This window comes from Sphaeramia orbicularis, chromosome 17 (genome assembly GCF_902148855.1).
Source record: "Sphaeramia orbicularis chromosome 17, fSphaOr1.1, whole genome shotgun sequence".
Classification (NCBI taxonomy): Eukaryota; Metazoa; Chordata; class Actinopteri; order Kurtiformes; family Apogonidae; genus Sphaeramia; species Sphaeramia orbicularis.
Window position 1 is genome coordinate 9,949,562 of NC_043973.1, and position 10,395 is coordinate 9,959,956.

General features: G+C 41.3%; 1 protein-coding gene across 1 annotated transcript; it reads right to left on the reverse strand.

Annotated features, from left to right (window-relative positions):
- Positions 1-4,176: 4,176 nt before the first annotated feature.
- On the reverse strand, positions 4,177-6,871 carry LOC115437731 (zinc finger and BTB domain-containing protein 14-like). The gene is made up of 2 exons (XM_030161055.1): positions 6,772-6,871; positions 4,177-6,152 (listed from the first exon to the last, which is right to left on the reverse strand). Exon 2 carries the CDS (start codon positions 6,127-6,129, stop codon positions 4,957-4,959), a length of 1,173 nt encoding a protein of 390 aa, XP_030016915.1. The 5' UTR covers positions 6,130-6,152; positions 6,772-6,871; the 3' UTR covers positions 4,177-4,956.
- Positions 6,872-10,395: the final 3,524 nt, after the last annotated feature.

The following is a 10,395-nucleotide window of genomic DNA, read 5'->3' on the forward strand; positions in this document are numbered from 1 at the left end:
ACGCTGTAGCCAAAACAGAGACCATTGAGGAGTATATTCCAGCATTCCACACTCAATTTTTAGACCATTTTGACAATACCCAGGTATTTACCATTCATTGCATTTTACAATAGATGAGAATGAACATACTCTTGTACTCAAAATAACAACTTTAAGTACATTAGTTTGTGAACTGAGACATCGGTAATGCTATTTAATTTAATGCTGAATTAATGTTCGCATTAGAACAACAGTGGATTAGCTAATGTTATAACAATATTCAATATTAGACTCGTCTCAGCTATAGTGCTGACAATGGAGGTTAATTAGCGTGTTTTTACATTATGAAGTTATGCTAAAAGACCAGGAGTAGTACTTAAGTCCTGGAAAACTTAATGAAATATTTATGTTACAAAATTCCTCAGGAAAAAAGTTTTATTCAGTAAACACAGGGTCATAAAGTCAGACCCATCAGGAGAGCTAGCTTTCACAGCAGAGACCTGCCTATCACAACAGCCACGCCCTTGTCTATGAGCATTAACAATGTTAACAGGTAATATGTGTAATGATACAGTTATGAACATTGTCATTACCTGTAAAGACTAGGACATTTTTTGTATCACTGTGTAAACATGTTATTTCTTCTGTTAAGTTTGAAATTGTAACATGAGAGTCTATTGAGATTGAGCCAAGCCAGCCAGTCTCAAGTGGACATTTAAGGAACTGCAGGTTTTGGTGCATCAGCGCAGGCTTCAGGTTTCAGCCCCAGTGACTGCTGCTTAGTACTGCCCAACAAATCTGCCTAATACCCCAAGTGTGTGGTTGTACATATAGAGTAAGATGATTTGTGTGTTTTTTTTTAGTTTTAAGATGCCTTGGAGATTAGTTTAAGGACATAAAATGGAGGACAGAGAGACACCACGATCATCAAAAGCTGAAGAAAATCCAGATGGTGCTCAAGTGGAGGACGACATCATAGGAGACTATAAGGCTCATGAATGTCAGCAGCTCTGATTAAAAGCCATTCCGCTTGGGGGAAAAAAAAGTGCTGGCTTTGCCTTTCATGCCCATTTATCACATGGAATTGTTTGTATACAGTTGTTTTATTCTCCCCAAGTGTGTGTGTGTGACAGAGAAAGAGAGCGAGAGAGAGCGAGAGAGAGAGAGAGAGAGAGAGAGAGAGAGATGAGATGAATGTAATTAAAGTTTTTTAATTAGATGCTGTTCTTTTCTGGGAAGCCTGTGGCAGCACTGGGTGGAGCCAGAGTGGAGACAGGAGGTTTGTGGTCTGGCTGAGGGAACCACGCCGGGCCTGGGTAATGGAAACCGGGTGTTCACTGTACACATATACACATACATGCAAACACACACATGCACAGGCGCCCACACACACAAAGCTGAAGAGTGCATAAACACACAGTGAAAGCCACATAAACTTATGCAGACATGAATCTGACTGAACCCCCACAATACTAATGTATGCCACCAATACACACACACACACACACACACACACACACACAGATAAATGCATAAATTCATCCGTGTGACTACCTGCATTATAGAACTCAGCCTGCTGACACGTAAATTCCCTAAATAGAGATGATGCGTGCATTTGCATGCACATACATGCATGCAAGCTCATGCATATATAAAAACAAATACTGAATCTCTTTCACACACACATGCACAAGTGCACACATGAATGCACACTCCCTGTCTGTCACTCATACAAGGATGTGTGTGCGCACACACAGAGCTCATTATAGATGCCCATAGCACGCACAAATATATAAACACTCTGGGATACAAGCATGCACACATGCATGAATGCACACACGGTCTCCAGCACTCCCCTCACCCTCAGTCATTCCACATGCATACACACGCACACATGCGAGCACACACATATAAATGGGCTTATGCACATGCTTGAGCACACACATACACGCACACAATAAGCCCTCGTCACTTAAACTCCTAAGTGCACACACACGCACATCAGCACTTTACATTTCAACATTCCCCACAGATACACACTCATAGAGGCAGTCACGACACAAAGGCGCACACCCAGTGCCAATCACTCCAACAATGTGATATAAAATGCATATCCTGCATCATTCACTGGCTTTAATACACACTCGCACACATACACACTGCAGGGCCAGGAAATGCACAAAACAGATCCTGACATCAGTAAGGCAAGGCCCGCCTTTTCCATTAGACATTGACGTCAGTTTTCCACAAAAACTGTTTCACCTCAAATTACAGGCGATCAAAACCTTCCTCTGTTGACAGTTAAGAATAGATCACCTAAGATACACATGGCATGAACAAAAGCAGTGTTCCGGATACAGAGTCTTAAATAAGTACAGAAAACCTCCATCAGACACAGAGCAGTGACTGTGAGACCCCAATGCTGCGCTGGCCTCGCTCCAACCACTGGAGTCAGATGTATGTAAATATATGGAAAACACCGAGGTGTGAGAGTGCATACATTTTCACACAGCCACCATATGTGCTTTTCAGTGAGACCTGGGGTTGCTTTAATAATAAAAGCCTTCGATTCCTCTTCTTCTTCTCCTCTTCCAAGAGGATCATCAATGTGTCTTGGGTCCTGGACAGTCGACATGAGTGGGTCAAACTGGGCAGCAACAGGTCAATCACTATGAACAGGGCACCATCTAGTGTTGCATGCAGAGTATGAGAGTGCAGCACTGAAGTTCCCTTCAACCAATAAGTACACCCATGATGAGTGTATGTTTTACTGACTTCATGTTTAGTGCACAGTGTCTTTACAGTCATTGGACTCTCAGGTCACTGTGAGGTTAGTTTCATCTCCAAACTGAAGAGCTTACAGGTTACACAAACCCAACAGGGTAGTGGACCGGCCAGCAGATGTTATTGTTTGCATAGGCTGGGCTATAAACAAACCAAAGCCTGAGGCGCTGCTGCAGCTCTGAGCTGTAGACAGCTTTAATCACACTTAAGACTCTCAAGGAAAACAGCAGCAATGAAATATATTATCAGTGTAATTTTTCCTCCTTGTTCAATCTATTCATCCATAGTACTGTGTAAAATGTCTGTCAAAATTCCTAAATGCACAAAAACTTGCTTTCTTAAGAAAGCAAAACATATTCGTAAGAGTCTAGGTGTATAGAAGTTTCAGACTTTTGTTAGCCATCTAAAATATCAATTCACCAGCACTTTGTAATACCTCAAAAACCTCGACCCGTTACTGTGCTTGCGCTCATATTATGTAATATTATCCAACACAAGTTGAAATGATGCCTTTCAGCCACACACACCTGTAGCTACCTGCAGGTTGACTGGATCATAACGGCTCAAAGAGGAGCGGTTCTTTTGTGTTACCAAAAACCAACTTCACCTCACAGCTTGAATTAACATATACACAACATGGACATTATTTTGTGCATAAACTGTGGATGTTGAGGTTTACACCCTTTAGCACCATATAACTTCAAAAGTCCACATGCGTACCCTGTATGACATCTAACTGCAGCTGTGATTATTCAGATGTAGATATAGAAATATATCTGGAAACCTTTGTACGGAACTTACAGAATATTTGTAGCATTTCAACAGCTTACGTTCAGTACTTACAAATTCAATACTCACTTAAAACAAAGTATTTCAGCATGATTTTGAATAATAAAACCATGACAAACTATGGATGAGGATGAAATAGTCAATGGTATTCAACAAGTGACAGTTCATCTACAGACGAAGTAGCACAAATTAATTATTGAATCTCAACTAATAAGATGCTGAAATGTTACTAATGATCTGTAAACTCTTCATAGATGGAATATCCATCTAAGTATGAATATATGTATACACGAGACACCATCAAATGGGCACAAAATGCTAAGCTGCAACCATATCATCCTCGATCTGCAAAATATCAGTTTCAGTTTCAATACATGCCTCAAGGACAGAAGTAAACATACAACAGTTGCATACTTACTTAGTTTCTGAATTCTACTTTTGTCCTGGGACAGCAGTTTGCACCAGTTCAGTAGAATGTACACTACACACAAACATAAATACCAATATGACAGAGTTTTACAAACTGAACCCAGGTGCTTTCACACTGTTTTGGGCGTGGCACAACTAACAAAATCCATAGGGCACAAAAAAACAAAAACAAAAAAGCACGCTTTGCCAAAACAATAAAACACAGCAAATGGTGTTTATTGTCAAAGTGTAGGAGTAGGACAATGTTATATGTGCATAATTAATTCTTGTGTACTCTAATTGTGCAACAAACTAAGCTACAGTATATACAGACATCTATCATTAACTGTTGATAGCTGGATGACAGTTATACTGTATAACAGTAAATCTAGCTGGCCGGTTGCTTGGGCAGGACAGCCTGCAGAGACAATCCATCAGAGGCCCAAGACTTTGGTATCATCTGTGTCAAAATGCAAAATGGTGACTCTTACTCTTACAGTGTAATATCAATCAATACAACTAAACACATCCATTAAAAACATCCACATGAATATACTCAATGCATCAAATGTTATGCAGAAAATCTTTTCCCCCCCGCTCTGTTTCTCTCTTTTATCTCATAAAATCCAGTAAAGGTTAAACAAACATTTAAATGTTACATATCCCATAAAAGTAAAAGAGAATAATGTTATGAGAACCCCCTGGTCTAGATAGCAACGATGCTTTGTGAAAAATATCTGTATAGTAGAGTGAACTAAACATTTACATGATTTTACAGGTGGAAAGATGACATAATTCTTTAGAATAATAATAATACAGCCCCACAGTCTTCTGAACATGCGATGAGCTCTGGTTACTCACTCCGGTCATTGTCCATGTGATGTCAGGCCACGTGGCCTGTCACAGGTTGTGGTTGTGTCAGTGTGTTTACATGTTTTCCACTGTGAATGTGTGTGTGTTTGTCAGTATGTTTGTGTGTCTGGTGCGTCTGCAGACTCAACAGTCCCCCGAGTTGTGCGAGTGTGGCCCGGTCTCCATTTTCCAGTCTCTCTGGTCGGTGGCCTCTGCCTGGCCGTGCTGGGAGGCAGCGGGGGACAGGGACATCTGTCTGCGGGGGTTTCCGCTGTGCATGGTGTTCCAGTGGCGCTTGAGATCCGACGCTTTGATGAAGGCTTTGTCGCACGAGCCGCAGTTGAACGGCCGCTCGCCTCGGTGCTGCCGTTCGTGGTCTTTCAGGTGAGACTTGTGCTTGAAGGCCTTTTCACACATTTGGCAGGCGAAGGGCCTCTCGTTGCTGTGGACCCGTTCGTGCCTCTTCAGGTCGGGACCCCTGATGAAGGCTTTGCCACATACGACGCAGCGGTGCGGCTTGAAGCCAGAGTGGATCTTCAGGTGCTCTTTGAGGTGGGCGGCGGTGGTGAAAGCTTTAGGGCAGTGCTCACAGCCATAGGGGCGGTTGGCGGTGAGCAGACGCTCTTTTTTGGCATTGTGGTCCATGGGCTTCGTTCCTGTGCTCTGGCAGGAGCCGTGGTCGCGGTGGCCATACAGCAGGTACTCCAGCTTCATGTCACTAGAGGAGGATGAACCCCAGCCGTGGCTGTGGGGGTCTTTGCTCAAGTTGGTGTTGTAGTTGTGCGGCTGGGTGACGTGGGAGCCCCCTGGCCCCATGCTGTCCATCCCCTGGTCGTAGAAGCTGTTCTTCCTCACCTCCTCCATGGCCAGCTCCTTCAGGATGGCGTCCTGGGCCCGCATCCCGTGGTCTCCGGGGGCCTGGTTCTCCCTGGTCTTCATGTTCGTCAGCTCCCGTTTCTGGGTGCACAGGTTATCCAGGAAGTTGATGCCCAGGATCTGGCCTGACGACATCATCATATTGATGTCCTTCTTCCTCACGGCGAGCCGAGCTGTGTACATGTAGTTAAGCACCTCCTCGAAGATGTCGGAGCGGATGAAGTCCAACTCCACGATGGAGTTGTCCTCGTCACTCTGCTTCTTAAAGAGCTTTTTAAAGTAGTTGCTGCAGGCGGCCAAGACACAGCGGTGAGCCCTGAATTCAATGTTTTCCACCACCACCACTACATCACAGTGCTCACCTTCCATCCTCTGTTGGTTGAGCATCTTCAGGAAGGTGGCTTTATGGTCATAGTCGATATATCTCAGTAAGTCAGACATGGTGCAGGTCAAGTAGGAGCAACCTGAGGAGGAAACACATCCACATTCAGAGATGAAGCGGGTATGAGTGCACCGTGGAGGGTGGAGGCTGTACGTGCCTGTGGATAATACCCACAGGTTGAACGTACAGTCCACGGACACACACACACACACACACACACACACACACACACACACACACACACACACACAGCACGGACTCACTAGTAACAGCGCATTAGTTTCTGCAGCAGCATCACAAACACACAGTAACCTGAAAGTAGCTGCACAAGTCATGCACAAATCCTTGAGAAAAAAAAACACGATAGGCCCGACAGCGCTAAAAGACGTTGACATAAAATCCAAAGAGCGGCGCAAATAAACAGATGCACTTTTTACAACTCCACTAATGCGTTTTAGCCGCTGTGGTTGCGTGACAGTTGCGTTGCGTGTAAAAAGGATAACCTTAGCAAGAATATTTCACATTTCACTGCGCCCAGCCATTTTGGTCAGCAAGCCTCCATTGGCATGTTTCGGTGTCTTTAAAGCACTTGAGAAACAGCGGAGAAACACAGAGGCGCAAAAGCAAATAAAGCGCCAAAAGACGCGGCGCAGTAAAGTGCGCTGTCCGAGCGGAAGAACACCAAAGAAAAAGGTTTATACCCGAAGCCTGAACGCGATCCCTGTGTTGTCACGCAAGGCAGTCGACGACGATCCAGAGCTGTCGTTTTTCCTCTTCCTCCTCTTGTTGTGACTACTAGACTTCACAGGAAATGCTGCATTGTTCTGCTGCCACCTACAGCACCGGAGCACGCACACGCACAGATCCGCTCTGACGGACAGAGGTATCACTCCGCACCGAGGAGGGAGACCGACCCCACCAGCGGACATGTAGGGCAACCACAAGGTTTATGTCAAACAAATATTAATACAGTAAATATATGACAGGACCAAGAAAAGACCCAGAAAATAACAAATGAACAAACTCAGCCTATACGTTTTTGTTTACAATTTTTAGATCGATTTGTTTAGAAAAACGATACAGGATTGTTGTGTATTTGATAGATAATAATTTTAATAGATAATGACCAATACAATGATTTATTATCTATTGATGTCTCAGTCACTACTGATGTCTAGCGTCATTATTTGTAAATAAATAAATAAATGCTCTTTTAAACGCAAATTAACATAATGCACGTGTTGAAAAATTATTTTTAAAAAAATCTAATGTACTCTCAGTTTAACATCATAAATATTCAAGTGAGTTCATGAACACACATATCAATTATTTTAAGCCGTATACTTTAACAGTTTAACAATGTAACATTTTTAATGAAATGCTTAAATATAAAATCGCACTTGATTTTGCAAATTCTATGACAAAAATGTTGGATATACACATCATCTTATAGGACTTCACATTCCCGTTTATAATAATAATAATAATACTACTAATACTACTACTACTAATAATAATAATATCGTTTTATATAAACATATTTATGTCAGTTGTTCTGAATAATTGTCATGATAAATGTGAAGTCAGCATTTCTTTTTTCACTTTAAAGGTTGATTTTTCTTTCTGGCATAAGAGGACATAAAATATTTATTTCAATGTAATTTATAAATTAAAAAAATAAAAAAATAAATAAACATACAGGGTGGGGAAGCAAAATTTACAATGAACATTTAGTTGTTTTTTCTCAGCAGGCACTACGTCAATTGTTTTGAAACCAAACATATATTGATGTCATAATCATACCTAACACTATTATCCATACCTTTTCACAAACTTTTGCCCATATGAGTAATCAGGAAAGCAAATGTCAAAGAGTGTGTGATTTGCTGAATGCACTCGTCACACCAAAGGAGATTTTAAAAATAGTTGGAGTGTCCATAAAGACTGTTTATAATGTAAAGAAGAGAATGACTATGAGCAAAACTATTACGAGAAAGTCTGGAAGATACTATTAAAGAAGAATGGGAGAAGTTGTCACCCGAATATTTGAGGAACACTTGCACAAGTTTCAGGAAGTGTGTGAAGGCAGTTATTGAGAAAGAAGGAGGACACATAGAATAAAAACATTTTCTATTATGTAAATTTTCTTGTGGCAAATAAATTCTCATGACTTTCAATAAACTAATTGGTCATACACTGTCTTTCAATCCCTGCCTCAAAATATTGTAAATTTTGCTTCCCCACCCTGTATATATATATATATATATATATATATATATATATATATATATATATATATATATATATATATATATATATATACAGTACAGGCCAAAAGTTTGGACACACCTTCTCATTCTTCGCATTTTCTTTATTTTCATGACTATTTACATTGTAGATTCTCACTGAAGGCATCAAAACTATGAATGAACACATGTGGAATTATGTACTTAACAAAAAAGTGTGAAATAACTGAAAACATCTCTTATATTCTAGTTTCTTCAAAGTAGCCACCCTTAGCTCTGATGACTGCCTTGCACACCCTTGGCATTCTCTTGATGAGCTTCAAGAGGTAGTCACCTGAAATGGTTTTCACTTCATAGCTGTGCCTTGTCAGGGTTACTTAGTGGAATTTCTTGCCTTATTGATGGGGTTGGGACCATCAGTTGTGTTGTGCAGAAGTCAGGTTGATGCACAGCTGACAGCCCTATTGGACAACTGTTAGAATACATATTATGGCGAGAACCAATCAGCTAAGTAAAGACAAACGAGTGGCCATCATTACTTTAAGAAATGAAGGTCAGTCAGTCTAGAAAATTTCAAAAACTTTGAATGTGTCCCCAAGTGCAGTCGCAAAAACCATCAAGCGCTCCAACGAAACTGGCTCACATGAGGACCGCCCCAGGAAAGGAAGACCAAGAGTCACCTCTGATGCTGAAGATAAGTTCATCTGAGTCACCAGCCTCAGAAATCGCAAATTAACAGCAGCTCAGATTAGAGACCAGATGAATACCACACAGAGCTCTAGCAGCAGACACATCTCTACAACAACTGTTAAGAGGAGACTGCGTGAATCAGGCCTTCATGGTCAAATAGCTGCTAGGAAACCACTGCTCAGGAGAGGCAACAAACAGAAGAGATTTATTTGGGCCAAGAAACCCAAGGAATGGACATTAGACCAGTGGAAATCTGTGCTTTGGTCTGATGAGTCCAAATTTGAGATCTTTGGATCCAACCGCCGTGTCTTTGTGCGACGCAGAAAAGGTGAACGGATGAATGCTACATGCCTGGTTCCCACCGTGAAGCATGGAGGGGGAGGTGTGATGGTGTGGGGGTGCTTTGCTGGTGACGCTGTTGGGGATTTATTCAAGACTGAAGGCAACCTGAATCAGCATGGCTACCACAGCATCCTGAAGTGACATGCCATTCCATCCGGTTTGCGTTTAGTTGGACCATCATTTATGTTTCAACAGGACAATGACCCCAAACACACCTCCAGGCTGTGTGAGGGATATTTGACCAAGAAGGAGAGTGATGGAGTGCTGCGCCAGATGACCTGGCCTCCACAGTCACCGGACCTGAACCCAATCGAGATGGTTTGGGGTGAGCTGGACCGCAGAGTGAAGGCAAAAGGGCCAACAAGTGCTAAGCATCTCTGGGAACTTCTTCAAGACTGTTAGGAAACCATTTCAGGTGACTACCTCTTGATGCTCATCAAGAGAATGGCAAGAGTGTGCAAAACAGTCATCAGAGCTAAGGGTGGCTACTTTGAAGAAACTAGAATATAAGAGATGTTTTCAGTTATTTCACACTTTTTTGTTAAGTACATAATTCCACATGTGTTCATTCATAGTTTTGATGCCTTCAGTGAGAATCTACAATGTAAATAGTCATGAAAATAAAGAAAATGCAAAGAATGAGAAGGTGTGTCCAAACTTTTGGCCTGTACTGTATATACATATATATATATATATATATATATATATATATATATATATATATATATATATATATATATATATATATATATATATATATATAGGCATTTGTCATTATCAATTCGTAGTCCAGTCATCTGAATTGAATACTTTTGTCCATACAGAGGATTTTGGACATCAATACAGAATATTTTCAATAGCCATGAATACAGTGAAGTGCTTACCTTCATATTTTTGCGATATGATGTTTTATTTCAGTTTATTTCAATTAAACTAAAAGGTGATAACTGGCTTAAATGCTGTTATTCACTTTCAAAATGAGTTTTTTAGTGAATTTTTAATTCTGCTTCTTATGCTTGTCATTAGGTTAGCATTGAGTCTAAATCC

What these genes read in the sequence shown, in the direction of transcription:
- LOC115437731 (XM_030161055.1), bottom strand. Translation starts at nt 6,129, where the DNA reads ATGTCTGACTTACTGAGATATATCGACTATGACCATAAAGCCACCTTC.